At 53.6% G+C, this 21,099-nt stretch overlaps 1 protein-coding gene across 3 annotated transcripts in view; it reads left to right on the forward strand.

Annotated features, from left to right (window-relative positions):
• Positions 1 to 1,690: 1,690 nt before the first annotated feature.
• Positions 1,691 to 21,099, forward strand: part of CREB3L1 (cAMP responsive element binding protein 3 like 1) — a 35,036-nt gene continuing 15,627 nt past the window's right edge. For all 3 annotated transcript variants that reach the window (XM_069469871.1, XM_069469872.1, XM_069469874.1), the window contains exon 1: positions 1,691 to 1,846. In XM_069469871.1, the coding sequence (XP_069325972.1) occupies positions 1,745 to 1,846 (102 nt within the window). In that variant the 5' untranslated portion in view covers positions 1,691 to 1,744. The remainder of the gene's footprint in view (positions 1,847 to 21,099) is intronic.

The following is a 21,099-nucleotide window of genomic DNA, read 5'->3' on the forward strand; positions in this document are numbered from 1 at the left end:
GGTGAACCAGCCCCAGAGCATGGGCTATAATCCTAGCTTCTCAAGAGGCCTGGGAGCTAACAGTCACATGACAGCCTGGAGGGTCAGAACTTCACTAGCCAGAACTGTGTCAACTGAGTCATGAGATGAGGAGAAGCCACATGCCTGCCCACCACCCCAGGCAAGCAAACAACCGCTGTCTCAGCCTCGGCATGAGCCCTTCTCCCACCCTGGCTCTGAGAGCAATTTCGATGACATCCATGTCTTAGCTGCAATGACATCTCCACTTCTGAAAGGACTTTCGGTTCCTGAGCTAATTAAAAGCCCCAGACAGAGAGGACACACTTAATCCTATTAATGACTTCTGTGCAGGAAACTGTGCCCAGCCCTCCCAGGGAGCGCCTTTCTGAACCGCCTCCATTTGTTCAGGTGCTTGGTGATTGTTTATCAGCCCTTTCAAGAGATTAAGTTGTACGCAGGAGCAGATTAGGTAATGGATCCAGGGGGCCTGGGAGTGTCTGGTGACTGGAGGTTGCAACCAGCCAGCACCTTGGCTCATCTCAACTCCACAGCCACTGTGCTCCACCTTCCTGCTCTTCAGAGCCAGGAGGGGGACTTGGCGACTGGTAAGAAGAGGAGTTCTCACCTATTTCTTGCTGTTCAGCCAGCCCTTTCACACTCGGGGAAGCTCGGGACAGTCTTTGCCCTGAGGAGTCTCATAGCCCAGTGGGGCACTTGAGCAAACAATGACAAGTGATCAAATAATGACAATACCACATTAGATGCAACAGTGGAGGCAAGCACACATGTCCTTTGAGTGTATACAGGGGTGGTAACTGCTCCAGCCTGGGAGTTCAGGAAAGGCTTCCTGGAGGAAGAAACATATGAGCTGAGAGGTGAGAGTTAATAAGGTGAAAATCTCCCCATCCACTGAGGGGGAGACTGTCCAGGGGGCTGTGAAATGGAAATCCCTGACTTTGGGTTTGGTTTGGTTCAGGCATAAAGCAGGAAGAATGGAAATAACTCAGCTTTCTCACCAACTTATAGGACAGTGGTTGATAAAACCTTATCAAGATGCCCGTGTTCCAAGGAACACTGTTATCTGTTCAGGACCATTTTGCTTTAAGCCCCCACCTTGAGCGTTGAGGGAACTGAGATTGCTGAAGACTGGGTTACAGGTGTCTCTTTAAAAGAGGAGGGACGATTCCTGGAGCCACGCCCTCTTCTCATTAATATTAAATTATCGTGAATATTGATGTGGGGGCGTGGCGCCTCGGCCAGCTGGGCTAACCAGCCAGGGGTTCCCAGTTCCACACAGAGGAAAGTGACAGAAGCCGTGCAGTGGGAGACGCCGAGACAGCGCAGCGGCCAGCAGCCACCCAGTCTCGGGGGAGCGCTTAGCTCCCCCGCCCCCGGCTCCCACCCTGCCCGGGGGGCTCCTCAAGCCCTCAGCCCCACCCCCGGGCTCCCCATGGAAGCCAGCTGTGCCCCGGGAGGAGCAGCAGGAGGAGGAGTCGGCTAAATGCCCACGGTGCGCCCCGGGCCCCTAAGCCCTGCCCGCTCCGCGCCGCTGCCCTAAGGCCCCCGCGCCCCCCGCGCCCCCCACCCGGGGCCGCGCCGCCTCCGCCCGCCCCTCCCCCGGGGCTGCGCCCCGGACCTGCCCCCCGCCCGCTTGCCAGCGCTCAGACAGGAGCTCTGGGCTGGGCGCGCCGCCGCCCTGGAGTGAGGGAAGCCCAGTCGAAGGGGGTCCCGAAAGCCGGCCGCGATGGACGCCGTGTTGGAACCCTTCCCGGCCGACAGGCTGTTCCCCGGATCCAGCTTCCTGGACCTGGGGGATCTGAACGAGTCGGATTTTCTCAACAATGCGGTAAGATGAAGGGTCTGCGTTCCCACTCCACCACTCAGCACCCCTCTTCGGCACCCCTCTTCACGGCGCGTCTGGGCCCCCAAAAGGACCAGACCACACATCATTGGGCAGGAGCGGGGGAGGGGGCCCGGTGCAGGGTCTCCTGGAGGGACATGTGCTTAGAGCTCTGAGGTTTGGCGATTAGGTTCCTCGACATCTCCCTTGACTCCGAACCTGAACCTGAGCCTCGGAGCTTGAGCCAGTGCGCGCCCCTCCTCGGGGTTCAATCCGTGGGTATACTGGCCTCCACCTTCTAGGGGAAGGGGACTTGGAGGCGTCAGGGCCACCCGATCCTCAGATATGAGCTCAAGAGACACCAATGCCCCCACTCACGTCTTCTAGCCCTCCCCCACCCACTATAGGGTTCCAGGACCAGATTGGGCGCAAAGTGGCAGCGCCCTGTCCTGTGCCCCCTTTGGGCCTCGGTAGCTCTGAGGCTGGACGTCCGCTGGGGGGCGCACAGGGGAGCGTTCAGAGGGCCAGAGACCCGACGCCCCTAGGGGGTCAGAGCCAGACCCAGGTTCTGAGCCAGTCCCGGAAACTTAAGGGTGCTTGCCCTGGCAGCTGCAGGGAGTCAGGCCCAAGACCCCCCAGGGAGGGACCGGAGCTCAGCGAGTCAGGGCAGCATAGGGTGATCGCTGGGGAGGAGGGAGACCCTTCTCTATGTCTCTAGGTCGCTGCTCTGTCTCTTTGTCCCTCATGTCTCACCGACTTTCTCTGTCTCCCTCTCCCTGTGTCTTCCTGTCTCTGTCTCTGTCCCTGTCTTTCTCCTTTTTTTCTCTCTTCCCTTCCCTCCCTAAGGAAACGTGGCTTTTCTCTTCTTCCCTCCCTCCTTCTTTCAGGCTCAGCCCTAAGGCCTTGATGGGGGAGGGGCACAGGCTCAGAACTGTAGAAAATATCTGGGTTCAGAAGGGCCTGCCCAGATAAAATGCGGACTGCTTAGGGAACCTAGTGGACTGCTGAGGGAACCTAGCCCCTCTTCAGGGAGCCACCAGTTGTGCATGCAGCACACACACACATACACACACTCACACTTACCCTGTGCCCAAGCACTTGAGGGTCTCTACTTCCTGGGACTAAGACAAACTTGGCCAGGCAAGAGCCAAGTCCTTAGAGAACTTGAGCACCTTCCACCTAAACTGTCCCAGGTCACTAGATTGATGGTGGGGAAACAAGCCAAGGGACAGGAGCCTGAGTCAGGGAGGCATGGGGTGTGAGGTCTCCCTGTTCTCCACTAGGCAGCACATCCTGGTCACCCTGCACTGAGGTTCCTCATTCCCGAAGGAACACAATTCTGCAGACAGGCCAAGGGGACAAAGGGAGAGGACTTGCACTGGCAGTGGAGAGACCTGGGTTCTAGTCCTGGCTTTGCTTCCCCTGTGAGTTTGGGCTGTGCCACCGGCTCTCCTCTCTGGGCCTCAGTTACTTTGTCTGTAAAATGGAGAAAGGTTGGGTGAAGTCTTTCTAAGAATGGTTCTGGCATAGATCCTATGAATAAACCTACAAGGATCTGGGGATCCACACACCCCTCTTGGAGTTAGTAAAAGATGCTGGTCAGAGGGAAGGGAATTTGTCAAAGTTCAGACCCCCAAAGTCAAAGAAGGTGGTAGAGCCCCACTACGAGCTTCCCTCAGCCCTTGGCAGCTCTGAGTTGGGCTTTCTTCTGAATGAACTCGCCGCCCGCAGCCTCTTCCTGCTGCTCCATTCAGCCCTGCATCCCCAGCTGCTCATCTGGGCCTTGGTCCAGCGCAGGAAAGGAGGCACGAACAGACAGTGGTATGCAGCCCCAGGACACGGGAGGGGAAGCCCTGCTGGAGAGGCTCCCGACCTCCAGCCGGCAAAGCCAGTGAGGCAGGGGAGAGGAAAGGGTGTCTAAGGGGAGAGAGAGAGAGAACTTCTGCACTAGGAATCAGGAAATTGGACTCTGGCTGTGTTTCTGCCACCAGCCAGCTGGGCAATTCAGACAAGCAACTTTTCTTCTTTTGGGCCTTGGTTTCCTCATCTGAAAAATGGGGATATTAGAGCCTTCCCCATAGCATTATTGTAGACATTTAATGAGAAAATTAATGTAAAGATTAACGTGGCCCAGTGCCTTGCATGTAAGAATACACAGTTGGCTTAATCCAGAGACTGGACAGGGTGGTAGTGAGAACCACTCAGCTAGGAGTTAGTTATTACGTGACCTTGAGCAAGTTATTTTCCTTCTCTGGGGCCTCCACTTCCATGTCTAAGGTCCTTTCCAGCTGGGATCCCATACCAACTCCACCCCCAGCTCCCTTTTCATTCTGCATGAGGATAGGAAAATGTTTCCAGAGTTAAGGATGAGTAGGGATGGTATCTGTGTGCTTCTTGGTCTGGAAAATGAGAGTAGGATATTCACTATCCTTAAAAATCCAGATACAGGGTGGTACAGGGGCTCACACCTGTAATCCCAGAATTTTGAGAGGCCAAGTTGGGAGGATCACTTGAGGCTGAGAGTCAGAGACCAGCTTGGGCAACATAGTGAGATCCTATCTCTACAAAAAAAAATTTTTTTAAATATTAGCTGGGTGTGGTGGCATGCACCTGTAGTCCCAGCTACTCAGGAGGCTGAGGTGGGAGGATCACTTGAGCCCAGGAGTTGGAGGTTACAGTGAGCTATGATCACCCCACTGCACTCCAGCCTGGGTAACAGAACAAGACCCTGTCTCTGAAACAAATTTTTAAAATCCAGACACAGGCCATAAAGTCACGTGGAAAACATGTGCTCTGTTGCTCCGCGTAAAAAGCAAAATGATGCTCCCCCGAATACAACTATGCGAGAAATGTGCATTCACTGGACAGAGACAGGAGACTGAACACACAGGCAAGTCAGGTGTGTTCAGAGGTGGCTACAGTGCTTTATTTTTTTTTCTTCTCTGAGGATACCTTCATGCTATTGCAATCTTGTTTATGTGACTCTCAGAGACACCCCTCAGAAGGGGCTGCCCTTCCTGCCAAAGGTTCGGGGTGGGGGGGTGCTTCTCCTCCCTGCCCCTCGCCCACTCTCCCACAGTTCCTGATGTGGCCGCCCTTGAGCCCTCTTCCTTTGCACCCGGTGATCCCTCAGCCCCTGGGCATGGAGGAGAGAGGGTCTGGGCTCAGAGAACTGGGATAAAGGGGCAGAGAGGGAGGTCATGTCTCTATAGACACTTGGTCTGAGCGCTCTCACCGCCTTCCTCTGGCTAAGGAGGAGGGATGACACTAGCTTTTCTACAGGGAAATGGCTTGGGATCCCAGAGAAGCCCCAGCTGGGAGGGGGTGGGGAGGAGAAGCAGAAGGAAGAAGAGTTCTGTTGTCTCAGAGGGGAGCAGCAGGAAGCTGCAAGGATGTTTGCCCAGCACACTCATTCACCTCCCAGCAGCTGGGGAGGCCAGGTGTGGGAATGACGGGGACCCAGGGACCAGCCCAGGGGAAGTGGGCTACGGAGAGTAAGGCTGATCACTGCTCCCCAAGCCCCCAGCCTGGCTTCTCCTGAGCTCACTGGGGAAGCAGAGAGCTACAACTGCCCCCAGCCTTTGGGAGATTTAGGGAGATTAGAGAAGTATGTGTGTTTGGGTGTTCCTATGCCTGTGGGTGGGCCTTTAACAGCCCTTAAAAGGGGACGTGTGTGTGTGTGTGTGTGTGTGTGTGTGTGTGTGTCTGTTTAAATTCTCACCAACAGGAAAGAGGACGACGACAGAAGGGCAAAGGCACTCTGGGCTCAGAGTAGAATCCACTAGAAAAAATCTAATGAAGAAAAATGAAGGGAGAAGCCCATATCTCAGGGAGCCTATTCAGAACGGGGACCTCCCCAGATACCCACTCTTCCACCAAACCGTGGAGTTTGTTTTGGGAAGAGGTTTGGTTCTGTTTTTGTTTTTGCTGCCCCCACTGTGGAGAGAATAAGCTCTCTGAGGGAAGGGGCTTTGTCTGTCTTGTCCACTGCTATATCCCCAGTGCCCAGCACAGTGCTTGGCAGAGTAGACCTCACAGACCATTGTTGAATGAATGAATGAATGAAATAGGGCTCAGGCCAGACTCCACATTTGTTCAGGAAGAGGGAAAAGGGTGCTTAAGCCCATCCCCTTCCAGCCATCAGGGTCCTGCAGCCCACACTGTCTCTGAGGTTCAGGAAGGCGAGAGCATGGTTCCAATGAGTTGTCATTGCCTTGAGCCATCCCCATACTGTGGCACAGGCCCCTGCAGCCCCTTGTCTAGGATGGTCTAGAGCTGGCTGACCCACAGGTGATTTGAACTTGTAGCTCAGGCCTCACTCTAGAGCACTGGCTCTAGGGCTTCCATCTTCCCCAGTTTCTTCTTCAGATTGCTCTAGGACTCCTGGATCCACACTCACCCAATTTAAAACTAAGCCTTTTCCAGTCCTGCCTCAGGGCCTTTGCACATGCCATTCCTGCCATCTGGAATGCTTTCCCTCCAGTTCTCTCCATCTCAGCCTTCTGGTCCCAGCTCAAATTTCATCTCTTTAGAGAAGCCTCCCTGACCACCTAAAGTGGGACCCCCTCTTATTTTCTGTTTTAGTCCTTTGATTTCTTCACAGCCCTGCACCCAGTTTGCAGTTATTTTATTGGTTTATTGTCTATTTCCTCCATGAGAAAGTAAGTTGCACGAGAGCAGAGACCACATCAGTTTTGTACGCTGCCAAAACCGAGCACGATACCATGGCACAAGACGGGTGCTCAGTACAGTAAAACTCTACCACAATGCAATAACCTGCTCTAAAATTTCCAATTATGTAAAATGTGGAGTTACATTTTTATAGAATCAATGAAAATTGATATTTTTCAGGTGGTCTGTACTATCACAAAAAGCATATGAGTAAAGACTGTGAAACAAACCTTGCTGTGCGCAGCAGACCAATCTGGGAAAGCCCCACAGGAGCGCGACAGTCGCTTCTTTATCAACCCCACCGAGATAAGAGGTTTACCCGCTTCTATTTGAGATGGGGCCCGAGCATGGGACAGAAGCCAAGTTTTGGTCATATTATAGTGGACCTTGCTATATTTTAAGGATTTGCTATATTTGTAGAAAAAATTATTTGAGGCTGGGGCAGTCCCTATAAAGGAAGGGGGAAATTGTTCAAGAAAAAAAAAAAAAAAGTAAAACGAGACCTGAGAATTCAAGAAGTATACTGACGATTCCTAAAGGGACCCTAGTGTTCTCAAAGTCCTGGCCCGGCCAGCACTGAGGGTGATAGGGACACTGGGTCCCACAGAAGTGCCATCTGCGCCCCAATCTGTTGTGAGGTCCCACCGGCTTCCCTGGACCAACTGGGGATTCCCTTGCTCATTCATTGATACGTACATCATTCCTTCAGCAACTGGGCACTAAAGGAGCACCTATGCTGGTGCCAGGGTTACCCGAATGAAGACAACACACCTGGCCCTCCAGTCATGCACAACCAAGCGAGACAGAGAGGGAAATAGTATCAACATCATAGCGGGCGCCATGATGGGGCAGAGCATGGTGGGAGGCCGAGCCAAGCTAGAGGTCACGAGAGGTTTCTCAGAGAAGGTGACCTGTGTGCCCCCCTCCTCAATTTCCCCCCACCCCTAGAGGCAAAGGAGTTATTGGAAGGCATTTCATCAGGAAGGACTGGGGCTGTGTCTCTTTCACTGAGCATGTATAAGCATCATTGTTCCTTGTGCAGATGAGAAAACTGAGACTTAGAAAGGAGAGGGACATGTTAACTCTGTTGAAGGGTACAGTCCTATGGAGGGAGTCAAGGAGGAAGAAGCTAGAAGCTAGTTCTCTCCCACTGTTGTTCTGGTTTGAGCTTTGCCCTCTAGGGAAGGAAAATTCAGAATCCTGGATATCAGGCCGGGCGCGGTGGCTCACGCCTGTAATCCTAGCACTCTGGGAGGCCAAGGTGGGCGGATCGTTTGAGCTCAGGAGTTCGAGACCAGCCTGAGCAAGAGCGAGACCCCATCTCTACTAAAAATAGAAAGAAATTATATGGACAGCTAAAAATATATATAGAAAAAATTAGCCGGGCATGGTGGCGCATGCCTGTAGTCCCAGCTACTCGGGAGACTGAGACAGGAGGATCGCTTGAGCTCAGGAGTTTGAGGTTGCTGTGAGCTAAGCTGACGCCACGGCACTCACTCTAGCCCGGGCAACAGAGTGAGACTCTGTCTCAAAAAAAAAAAAAAAAAAAAAGAATCCTGGATATCAGAGGGGCCCTGCCTTCATCCTTGCCCACTCCCATCCTTAGGGCACGCTGCATGCCTAGAACTTTAGGGGCAGAGCCAGATCCTGTGGACAGGATCCCACATCCCATGCGGAGCCCTCTCATATTCAACCCAAAATATTGCTCCCCAGCCCTTCTGGGGACTTGGACCTTTGCTCTCAGTAGGTCCCAGGACTCCCCAGGAGGGTCTGTTTATGTCTGGCCTGGCCCAGCCACTGTGCCAGCAGAGGGGAAGATAAAGCCCCCCCTGTTTTGTGTCTTCTCCTCCCCATACTGTGTACCTCCCACAAGTCCTGGTACCGAGGCTCTCCCAGAGCATCTCTCTCTGGGACCTGGCTTGCCCTTGAACCTCCCTCAAAAAACCAGATCCAGATGCTGGAGAACAGGCTGTTCTGGAATTCTCAGCACTCCAGGGGGCAGAATGGAAGAGGAAGATTTGGGTGGAGCTAAGTCAAGACCGTGAGCATTGCTCTGGCTGGAACTCCATGTAACCCCCTTGACCAGGCCAGGGGAAGAGTAAGTGGCAGGACCATGGACCAGGACTGGGGAAAATGTAGGGCTGGGAGTGTCTGGTTCAGAAGAAGCTGGGAGAGGCAGGACATGGCCCAGAACTCTGCCCCTGGCAGGAACTATGTCAAAGGTATCGACTTCCTTGGAATGTCAAAGATCCTGATCCCCACGGCCTGGACACACCATATCATCTACAAGGCAACTTGATAGCTAGAGCAATAATGGGCTTCCCTGCTGCCGGGTTCAGTGTGCCTCCTCCCCTAGTCTCCTGGGACAGAGCCCTCACTGCCTCTTCCTTGGTCCTTGGCTCGTGGCCCAGAATCCATTTCACCCATCACAGAGAGGCTGACACATCTGGCCTGGGATGTGTGGTCCGACATAACAGCTGGACAGCAGCGGCCACTTCTCCCTCCTCCCTTTCTAAAAGAATAACAAAAATGAAAGCAGCAGTGGCGGGAGGCAGGCTCCTCAGGCCTTCACGGAGAGCCAGGAGCAGTTTTCAGCAGGGAAGAGGGGGCTGGCTTTGAAGGCAAACTGGAGCCATGAGTTTTCTTCTGCTTGGAAAGGCTTCACCCCTCATCTCCATTTCCCTAGTGTGCTGTGTGACCTTGGGCAAATCACTTCCCCTTTCTGGGCCTTGGCTTCCTCATTGCTGAACTAGACTGAGTTCCTTAAGGGCAGGGATTGCTAGTTAATTATTTTGGGCTATTCCCTGGGTGTAGCTATAGTGACAGTGCTCGGGAAATGTTTATTTATTGGGTGGATGAATGGATGGATGGATGCATGGATAGATGATGGATGGAAGGATGGAAGGAAGGAAGGAAGGGGAAGGGAAGGGAAGGGAAGGATGGAGAGAGGGAGAGAGAGTGAGTGGAGAAGAGAGGGGATAATAGAGGACTGACTAGGTGAGAGGACATATAGGGAAAGAAAGGGCACTTCCACACTTCCAGCTTTGATGGTCCTCTTTTTTTAATTGTATATTATTTATTCATTCATTCATTCAAATAGTGAATTTTAGCCTAAATCCCACCTCTACCTTCCACTTTATCATGATGGCCTATTCTATTGTGAAATATATTGTGCACTAAAAGAATATATATATAATGCATATCTATGAATTATAAAGTATAATAAAATGGACACCTGGGAACTCACTACCTGGCTTAAGAAATAGACCCAGTTCTGAATATCTTGGTCTCTCGAAGCCACCGGAGTTTGGGGAAGAGGTGATCTGTAGACCCTGAATCTACCCACTCCGGGGAGATTCTGAACAGGAAAGTCCCGAGCCGGGTGCCCACCCGCAGGCCCAGCCCGAGCAGACAGCAGGCCTGCAGGTCAGATGGTGGATAACTCGGCAAGCAGGGCTGAGCCCGCCTGAGGGGGCGGCTTTGGCACTGCTCAGCCCCGGGAGCAATCCTGGCCCTTACCACTTGTCATCAGTTTGAGCTCTCGCAGGTGCTTTAACCTCTTCAGGCATATTTTCCTCACCCACAGAGTAGGGACGATGGTAAAGTGACAGTAAAACGTAGGGTTCTTATGAGGATTCAATTAGAAATTCTTGTGGAGGGCCTAACACAGCGCCTGGCACAGAAACAATAGTTTCTGCTGCTGTTTTTGTTCTCGTTGTTGTCACTGCCCAAAAGGAAGGCCCTCTGCATGGGACAGCCCTTGGAGGAATGTCCTACCTTGTCCTGCCCTGCTGAGCCCTGATCACAGGGATTTTATTTTCCTATCTGTCTCACCTCTCTGGAGATGGAAGTTTCTTTCCTTTGGCTAAATCCAAAAGCTTCAGTCCCCTTCTCAGGGCTCTGTCTCTCTGGGCATCAGGAGAGGGCTGTTCAGGGCAGAAGAAAACCAGGGCCCCGGGGTAAACCCAGTGCATAGAGCGGGGGTCCACACTTTTTATCTGGCCCTGTACTAGGTGCTGGGATGGGGCAGCGGGCTCATTCCTTCAGCAACCAGAGTTGTCGTGGGTGCTTAAGAACACAAGCTGTGTAGTCAGAGCTTGGGTTCGAGTCCTGGCTTGACCACTTGCTAAGTGAATGAATTCGGGCAAGCTACTTAGCTTCTCTGTGCCTCAGCTTCTTATCCGTAAAGGGAGAGTACTAATAGTACCTACTTAATCTTCTGAAGCTTAAATGGGATACTACATGCAAGGAGCTAGAGTAGTGCCTGGCACATAAACATTAGCTATTATAATAATTATTATCATTACTATTAGGCACAGTGTATGTTAGGTGCTGTGTGATGACCCGCAGAGGGCTCAAGGATGAAATCTGTCCTAGGTCCTACCCTCAAGAAGGTTAAAGCTTAGAAGGAGAGATGGATCCCATTGTGCACAATTCGAGTTCAAGGCATATTTACCAGTGACCTAACAGTCTATAAGTACAGAGAGGGAGGGGACCCTTCCAAGCCGAGTGATCAGGGAAGGCCTCCTGGAGGAAGCAGCATTTGAGTTGGGCCTTAAAGGGTGGGAAGAGTTGGAATGAGGAGATAAAGGACAAAGGCATTCCAGGCACGGGGATAGTATAAGCAAAGGCGCTGCTGTAGCAGTGAAGCTCAGAGCGGGTTTAAGGAACTGGGAGTGCTCAGTCCAACTAGGCAAGAGGGAAGAGAAAGATGAGGAGGCTCTGGCCCCAGTGGGAAGTTGAGATCCATTTATGCCAGGCTCTAATATCATGCAAGGGAGCTGGGAGTTTTTTCAGCAGGCAGGAGGGAGCCAATGATAGCTCTGAGCTGGACAAGGTGGTGGTCCCCAGCTCCTCTGAACAGTCTCAGTGCTGGGAGGTCTAGAGTCCCTTAAGGGGGATGTCAGCTGTCAGCCTGTCTGGAAGATCAGGGACTCTCCTACAGGAGAGACAGAATTGTGGGCCCTCCCTGGCCCAAGGCAGCCTGAGACAGCAGCTGACCCCAGGTCTCTTCTCTCCTCTGACTTCCACCCCATGCCCTGATGTGACTCTCATGCTGGGCAAGGAGTACCAGTTCCCGCCTGGCTCTTTCATCCCCAGCACTGGGGCCAGGCTGGCGTGGGGAGGCCCAAGGCAACTCCGCCCTTGCAGAAGGACAGACTGTTCCTCTTCAGGGCTGGGAGCTCTAGCCTGAACCATGTCCTGCCTCCTGGCCCAACCCCAGTACCCTAACAGGTTTCCCCCACCCCCTACAATCACTCAGGACCCTCCATGGGGGGTCCTGCTATCAGACAAAGCATGTCCCTGTTAACCCCAGTGGCCTAGAAGGATCTGAACCCTCCTCCTGAGCACAGCCCAGCATGGCACCCCGCTCCTTTTCCCTCCCACCCATCAGCTGGGCCAAGATGCCCAGAGCCCCTCTCACCATCCTCCTGGAGAGGAGGCCCGGCCCTGCCCTCTGCCGCCCAAAGCCTTCACCCCTTTCTCTCCAGGCCTGCAAATCAGTTCCACATTTGGGATCTGGCATGCACTATCTGCTCAGAACCCTCCCTCCCAGTTAGCGCCCATCTCCCTCCACCCCACGTGTCAGCCCATGGGGTCTACAGGAGGGGAAGGGCTCCTGCCTCTGACAGTTCCTTCAGAGAATGGAGAGGGAGCTGGACTGTGGCAAGGTACCAGCGGGACAGTGGACAGGAGGCCGTCCCGGGGAGAGATGAAAGAAGAAGGGCAGGGTATGGGGCGGAGGCAGAGCTTGAGCAAGCATTTGAGGGGATGAGGGCTTGGGGGTGGTGAGGGAAGGAGCGAGGTAGTTCCCAGCTCAGCACATTCCTGAGACATCTGGCCGTGCTGGAAGGGCCCCAGCTGGCCCACATGGCTGTGGCTCCAGCTTCTCCACTCTGTGATGTCAGGACCCAGCACTCCCTCCTCCTCTCAGAGTCCTACTGGCCTGGGGTCCACTTGGGGCTGAGTGCTGGGGTCTCCTCCCAGACCCCTCATCCTCAGTGAGCAAGAAAGAGGCCCCTGGGCGATGGAGGAAAATGTGGGCTGCCGCAGAGGTGGGCTGGGCACTGCAGGAGGAGACAGACACTGAAGACCCAGGGGTTTGCCCATCTGATTGGCTCAAGAAAATTTTCCTTTGGGCTGGTGCCAGCCCCTCCCTTCTCCTTGGAAGGGAGATAGAGACAAATGAATGAGTCTGGCAGTACCTGCTTACCTTGAACTGTGTGATCCTGGGCAAATCCACTCCCATCCAGCTCTTAGTCTTCCTTGTCTATAAAAACAATAATAGCTACATTTAATGAGAGCCTTCTACATGTCCTGCATTGTATAAAGCACTTTACAAATGTTATCTCGTTTAATCCTCACAGCAACCGGTGGGGTAGATAGAAGTACTCCCATTTTATAGTAGCCACTGAGGCTCAGAGAGGTTGAGTGACTTGCCCAAAGGCTACACAGTATGTAGCAGAGCCAGGATTAGAACCAGGCCTGTCTGCCTCCCTTGCTCGTAACCACTGAACACACTGCCTCTGCAAATAAGAGGGGGTGGACCTAATGATGCCAAAATTCCTTTCAGCTCCAAAAGTGTCATGATTTCTTTTGGCCACCGTGGGTCTCTTCAAGAAGGGCAAGGGCAGCCATTAGTCACACATGGGTGGGGGAGGAGGGCAGAGGCAGCTGGCTTTGAAGCATCGGGTGGGTCAGAAGTCTTTGGAGGCCCCTCCCGTGGAGGCCCCGAGAGGTCCAGACCCCGGGGACTGGAGTCATAGCCTGATCCCCAGCCGAGCCCAGGGTTCCCACACCTTTCCAGAAAGAAGGGAGTAAATAAGGAGAGAAAATACCGCTCCTTCCAAAAATAAAACCTGAGGACAACTCAGACAGGCCGGGACCGCTGAGGAAGCCAGGGCTGAATGCTGAGTGCACTGAGGAGAGGGAAGAGGCCAGGAGAATTCTAGCCAGAGCTAGGCGGTAGGCTCCAGCCGGGGAGGGCCTTCCAGCGGGCCCGGGGCCAGGAGAGCAGCTCCCGCTGCTTGGCCACTGGGTTCTGTTTATACCCTTAAACCTAGCCTACGCCTGGGGGCAGCTCCTCCAGCACTGAGTGGGGTCTGTGCTGCCCAGGTACCTGATCTGGCTGGGGCTTAAGAACAAAAAGGTCTCAGGAAAGAACAACCTGCAGAATGGGTACAGCGGTCCCGCTAGGGAGGAGCTGAGGAAAGGAGTCCAGGCACATGGAAACTGCCTGGAGCAGGAGCAAGCTGGCATTGGAGCGGAATTCAGGACAGCCATTCCTGGAGGCTCTGCTGCAGAAAAAAGGGCCTCAGTCCATTAGCTCACTGACACAGTCCTTCATTCACCCACTCAGTCAGTCAGTCACTCAGCAAACATCTGAGCACCTACCGTGTGCTGGGACTGATGCTAGCATTTGGAGGTATGGGCAAGAATATAGAGGCATCATGGCTGAATCATTTCAAGCTACACTAAGGAATTTGGACTCTATCCTAAGGGCAGTAGCGAGTCCTCGATGGCTATTGAGCAGGGAAATGACATAGTCGCTTCTGGGTTTTAGAAGATCCTTCTTGGTGCAAGGTGGAGGAGGTATCAGAGTTCAAGACTTACAACTACCTTCATAACTGAGGTAGTCAGAAAGCCTTTTGAGAGCAGGAATTGGGCCTTGTTCATTTCTGTATCCGCAGAGCTGGGCACACAGTAGGTGCACAGTAAATACTGAATGAATGCATGAATGATGAATAGATGAATGTGACTGGATGCCCTAATTTTCCAAAAGCCCCCAGTGCCAGCCCTGGCACTTGGTTTCCAGTGTCCTAAACTGTCCCACAGGGATCCGCTGGCCACTACCTATGGACCAACATCTCCAGCAGCCAGACCACGGGCTGCTCTGCCCTCGGTGGTGCCAGACACAGCTAATCCCAGCCCTGGGCGGCGGCACTCGCTGCCATCGCTTCCTCCTGCCCAGACTATGCCTGGCGCCTGCCCTAGGGTTGGGCCACAGCACACGGGCTGCCTGGTCAGAAGATGCCAGGGGCTGGCTGGGAAACTGAGGGACCTGTGGCCTGAGCAGGGCAGGGTTACCAGTGTCAGGAAGGGAAACTGGCTGGCCAGACTAAGAGGACTAGGGGTCTGCAGAGCACACACACCTGCCCCAGGACCCTACTCTGCACAGAAGCAGCCTGTGGTGGGCACCAGCCTGCCCCATCCTCTCTCTCTTCCTTTCTACAGCACACGCTGGCACAGAAAAGCTGTCCCAGGCTAGGCGAGGTGGCTCACACCTGTAACCTAGCACTTTGGGAGGATGAGGAGGGAGGATTGCTTGAGGCCAGGGGTTCCAGATTAGCCTAAGCAACATAGCAAGACCCTGTCTGTACAAAGAATAGAAAAATTAGCCAGGCATGGTGGCACATGCCTATAGTCCTAGCTACATGGGAGGCTGAGGCAGGAGGATTACTTGAGCCCAGGAGTTTAGGTTGCAGTGGGCTATGATGACGCCACTGCACTCTAGCCTGGATGACAGAGTGAGACCCTGTCTCAAAAATAAAAGAAAAGAAAAACATGGTGGAAGTGATTTGGACACCACTGTGATTCTAAGAGGCTCTGTTACTATGTGCTTTTACTGTTACTGTTATTAAAGCTTTTATAAGGCAAAAAAAAAAAAAAAAAAAGAAAAGCTCAGTCCCCATGTTGGCCCCTCCTTCAGCCCTAGCCTCACTGTCCCAGTCCCAGGCAAGCCCAGCACTCCCAAATCTCCCTCACTGGGTCTCACATGACTCAGTCATCTCAGGCACACGGCTTGGTGCAGTCAACATGTAGTTCTGTGGTCGTGTGAGATGTTGCTTGTGTTTGTGTGAGAATGTGCATGACCATGTCTGTTTGAGCCCAAGTCTGGGGCAACTGCATGTGTGTGTGAGTGTGTGTTTGTGTGTGTGAATCAGTGTCTATCTGATCACAATTGAAGAGCGTGTCTTCGTTCAGTTTGTGTCCATGCCTAACAGTGTCAGCCTATGTGAGCCTGTGAGGGCGTGTCTGTGTGATAGCCTCTGTGCAAGCCTGTACGTAGAATTGTCTGTCATTGTGGTGTCAGAGAGGTAGGGTTTCCCTGTGTAAGAGCAATCTCTCAGCCAGTGTCTGTGTAGCATGTGCACATGCATCACACACACACACACACACACACACACACATTTCTGCTTATTTGGACTTGGGCTCTGTGGGGGGAAAATATGAAACCTCAGCAGCTGCCTTCCCTGGGCCTGTGGGGAATGAGGGATGGGGGAGAAGCTGGAGGTTGGAACAATGTGCTCCCCTTAACCCCCATGCCCTGCCAGGAAGGCTCAGGGAGGGGCTGGCCCTGGGGATCAGAAATGGCTTCACTCCTTCCAGTCCCCAAAGGGGCCAGGTCAGAGGAAAAGGGCCCACAGTCTGAGGACTAACTCACTTCACCCTGTCCCTGCCACCCCTGCTTCAACAGGAACACAGACTGCAACAGATAAGGAAACTGAGGCCCTGAGGGGAGACACCACCTGTCCCAGCCCAGATCTCAGAGCAGAGCTGGGTCTTGAACTGGGGACTCTGAATCCAGTGTCTTTTCCCCTTCACAGGATGGCCTTGGAGTCTCTGGGAAGGCAAGTCCTGGGTCCCTTAGGACCCCTGAATACTAGATGGTGATGCTTAAGCACAGGGAAAGTCTACTGACAACTGGAGACCCAGGGGCCCTCCTCCCCTGCCTGCTCTCTCTTGACCCTACGCCCACTCTGGGCACAGCAGTGACTCAGACTGGTAGCCCTTCAGCTTGAAATGGGGGCAATTTTCTAGTGACCACGAGGCAAGTAACTGTCCGGGAATGTATGGGTCAGTGTGTGTTGGTGGGGGAGGTCCTGTGGGCCAGGCCTGCGCGGGAAAGAAAGGGGGAAATGTGAGAGGACTCTCCTCCCATCTCTCCCCAGAGCTCGCTCTCTCGGAAGGAATGTCCGGGCTCAGGATTCCCCCCACCTCTTATCCCACAGCTCAGCCTGGACCCACTCTGGTCTCCTCCCTCCTTTCCCCAAGCACACACTGAACCAGCCTGGGCCGGGGGAGGGGCAGAAGCCGGGGATGGGGCCGCTGGCGCTGAGGATCCCGGGACCTGAGGGAAGGGGTGCGCTGAGGCCGCCTCAAATAGGGGGAGACCCTTTCCCACACACCACCCTGCCAGCAGGCAGCGGCGTCCCCAGAACTCTTTCCGCACTGACCCCAGCGAAGGGCTTAGGGAGGGGGACAAAGGGGGTCCTGAGCCGGTCCTATCACCGCCCCAGGAGAGTCCCGGACCCGCCACCAGGGACAGAGACCCGCTGCACCCTCAAGGCGCCCGCGACAGGATTATTCGAGAAGGGCGGAAGGAGCCGAGCGGGAAGAGCCGAGGGGGACCTAAGAACCGCGGCCCGGCCCGCCCTTTGAGTCGGGAACCTAGGACTAGTCCCTCCTTCTCCACTCCCCCGCTCGGGGGCGGGGCCAAGCTGCTGATAAGACTGTTAGGACACCGCGGGACTGCCGGGCCATTTCTGTCGCTGCCCCAGACGCCGCGAGGGCCACGGCCCGGACCCACCTCCGCGAGAGCCCGACGCTCCTCGGGCGCCCTCCCCGCCACGGCGGGCGGCTGCTCGCAGCGTCCTCCCATTGGCCGGGAGCTCTGCAGCTTCCGCCAATGAGCAGGCCCCGTTCCGGCAAGTGGCGGCCCCGAGCCCCGGATTAACCATTTGTGGGCTGCGCTGGGCGCGCAGCACCCGGATCCTTGTCTGAAATTTTAAGGGTGGGAGGCTGAGGCCGGGCTCCAAGAGAGGGTGCAGCCGAGAGGAGGGGTACACGGGTCTGTGAGCCTGAGAGCTCGGGGACCTCTGTTTCAAGAGAGTGGAGCCGCCGGCGGCTGCGCGTGGCGGCCGAGAAGGAGCTTATGTTGGCAGGACTGTAGGAAAAAGTCTTTAACGAGGAGGGAAACAAATCATAATGTTTCCTTCTCTGGCTTCCCACCCCCGTTGCCTGGAAAGACACCCCCGCAGAACGCTCACCCCCAGTAGAACCCTACCCCCTCAGAACGTTGACACATGACCCCTGCCGTTTGCGGGCTCCTGGCAACAGGCCTCCCCCCTACCCGTCCCCATTTGCATCGGACAATCTAAACCCGCACTTTTTGTCTGTGAACTGAAGGGAGGGCTGGGTGTAGCGGGGTGGGGGGTGGAAGAAAGACCGTGCTGGGGCTGGGGAGGTCTGAGGTCTCCAGAGTGGGCTTTCCAGGGCTGCGGGGAGATGGGTATAGAGAAAGAAGTGAGAGACAACAAGAAAGTACCGCACACTCTAGTGCAGCCTCAGAGCTGAGGAGAACCCCACCCTCGACATCACCAACTCACGTTGTGACCCTGGGTAGATGGCTTTCCCTCTCTGGACTTGAGTTTTCTCATTAGCAAATGGGGGGGGGGGGGCGGAGGAAGGACCATAAGCTTCCTCAGGTCCCTTGTCCTCTAAATTGATAATATACACTAACCATAACTGAGGTGCAGTGAGAGGCCAGGCATCAAATGGAAATGGGGCTACAAAGCTCTCTAAGCCGAGTCCCTGATTGCAGTGCTCCCATGAAGGGGAGGTGGGCCTGGGGCTGATGGACGTTCCCACCGTCCACTGGCACCCGAGGAAGCCCTGAGCAAGAAGGACCCGGAGCGTCTGAGTGTCCCCCACCCCCACCCTGCCTGCCCCTTGGCCGCCCTCCCCTTCCACTTGGCTCCCACTGCTCTGGAAGCTCTATCCTGCTGGGCTTTGGCTGCTGTTTCTAGCAGGTGGGGTGGGGGCTGCTCACAAAAGGGGGCCAGCTGAGCTCCCTCAGCAGTTTCCTGTGGCCACCCTAAAAGGGTCTCCGGGAAGAACCTGATTCATCTGCCTGGAGCCAAGGCCTTCAGGGACCCCAGCCCAGCCGGGAGGAAGCATCTCTCCTCTCCCAGGCCCCTGGAAGGGGCTTGGCAAACCCTTATCGCCTGAGAAGCAGCTGCTGGAGAAATACCTTAGCAGCTGACTCACGGGCTCCCCTCCCTCTCCTCACAACCCCCTCCCACTGGGCCCCACACCAGGCCTTTGAGAGACCCTGCGGGAGAGGGCTGGGAGGAAGCGCCCCCAGCTGGGCCAGAGGGGCTCTGCGAGGGTGTGGCTAGCAGAGCTCTGGCTGTGGCTGGGTAGGTGGGTGGGGAGGATTTATACCCTGCAAAAGGCTTCTATCTTGGATCACAGTTATTCCTAGAGACTCATTCAGCTGAGGCCTCTGACCTCCTGGTTCTGCCTCACCCCAGGCACTGATGGGCAAGTGATTTACTGATGGTGTTGCCCTCTGTGGTACAAGGCCTTGTCCCTCCTCCACCAATATTTTTGAGTGTCTGTGGTGAGCCAGGGCTGGGATCTAGCAGGTAAACAAGGCACAGACCCTGCCTCTGGGAGTGTACAGTCTGGCAAACAGGCAATTAGTGCACAGGGGAATGTCCACTGCCGCTGGGGAAGGACTAGGCAGTGAGGGATGGTGGACTCTTCTCTGCTCTGTTTGGCTCCCTGTGCCTCAGTTTCCCTATCTGTCAAGTGCAGATATGCAACTTCCTCATCTCATTGGGTAGTTGTGAAGATTAAATGAAATGATGCATATGAGAGCACTTTAGAAGGTTCAAATCACAACAAAAATGTAGGATGATGGTTATGATTTATGGCAAACTGGGCAATGGGGAGAGTACCTGAGTCAATGGGGTTCTGACCTCTTTTTGTCCTGGATTCTCTGATCAGGCTTTGGAGAGAGAGAACAAACCACCTCCCCTCCACCCAATCCCGAGTTGTTTCCTAGCTCAGCTCAGGCCCAGAGCTTAGGGGCTGCAGTTTTCGTAATAACAATGGCTGACAATCATCAGGCACTTACTACACACTAGGCACTGTTCTAAGTGTTTCATATATACAGTATTTACTCATTTTATCCTCATAAGCCTGTGAGGTGAGTACCATGCAACTAACAGACATTTGATCCTCATGACAACACTATGAGGTGGGAATTGTTATTTCCCCCTTAGGGATGAGGAAACTGAGGCACAGAGCAGTTAAGTAACTCAACAAATAATGAAGCTAGGAGTTGAAAGCAATCTATGAGACTCTAGAGCTTGTGCTCATTCCCTGCTCCATGTGACAGATTCATGTGGCCCTGAAACTTATTTTCAGATGGAGGGCTTCTCTGCTCACCCCATCTAGATTGAGACAGGTCCTAAGATTCTAGGCCAGAAAGGGCTAACAACTCCAGACCCTAAGCCAATCCCCAAAGCCAGTCCTTAATCACTCACCAGGTGGGGCTCCACTGCCTAAAGCAACCCCCATCCCACCCCATCTCTTCCAGCTCACCAGCAAACTCACTCATTCAATAAATAATGAATGAACAATGATCACATTTCTTTACACATTTATAATTCTTCAGAGGGAAAAAAATTACTTACAAACAACTACTATATGTCAGCCACTGGGGTGCTTTATTGATGATAAGCAATAATGTTTGTTGAATAATTACTATATGCCAGGGACTGTTCTAAGTGCTTCACATGCATTAACTTGTTTAATGCTCACAATAATCTTAGCAGATAGAAACTGTTATCAGCTCTGCTGTACAGAAGAAGAAATGGAACAGAGGGGTTAACTTTCCCAGGATCATGGAGACCAAGATTTTTCAGACTTTTTAGTTTCTAAGAAATATATGTTACTTTATTAGCAAGTACACACATGGGTGTGCACACATACACATAACTGAGACAAAAAATTCGCCAGGTATTAAACTTCGCTATATGTGGTACACTCTGATATTTTCTGCTCAGTTTTCTTCTGTTTTATTTTTACTTAAATTCTGGTCATGACCCACTAAATTGATTTCACAACCCATTAGTGAGTCACCACCCACAGTTTGAACAGCACTGAGTCATAGCCAGAAGTATCAAGGCCAAGATTCGAACCTAAGTCATGTGGCTCCAGAACCTAATCTCTCTGTATAAAGAATGGCTCAGGAAGGGGAGACACTACAGGCACGTGGACAGATGGGGACTGTGCTGATGAGGTAGCTGAGGCCTCACGAATCCCACCACCCTGCATCACTCCCTCCCCACATCCCAGCAAAAGATCACACACAAGTCATTTATGTTGCCTTTGGAATGAACTTGCTGGCACAGACATACGATTGTTCTTTTACTTGGTTTTCACATCAGTCTATGAAGGATGTAGAAACAGACTCAAGCAGTGCCAGTGATTTGACCAAGGGCACAGAGCCCAGGGTCCTGTTGCCTTGTCCTGGGGGTCTGACCCCATCCACAGCTCGCCCTTGAGTGTACCGATGGTGACGGTGGAGATGGTGGAGAGGAAATATGATGACGATGGTGATGCAGTGACAGAAATGAAAAGAGCTGGTGTTGGTGGCGTTGGCGGTGGGGAGGTTGGTGATGAGAGCGGTGGTATCAATGGTGGCGAGGACAGTGATAGGAGGTCGCAGGGACAGTGGTGGTGGTGGCAGGGGTGGGGTACCACCACAGCTGCACCTCACCCCCTTCCCAAGC

The sequence above is a fragment of the Eulemur rufifrons genome, chromosome 6, assembly GCF_041146395.1.
Source record: "Eulemur rufifrons isolate Redbay chromosome 6, OSU_ERuf_1, whole genome shotgun sequence".
In the NCBI taxonomy this organism is placed as follows: Eukaryota; Metazoa; Chordata; class Mammalia; order Primates; family Lemuridae; genus Eulemur; species Eulemur rufifrons.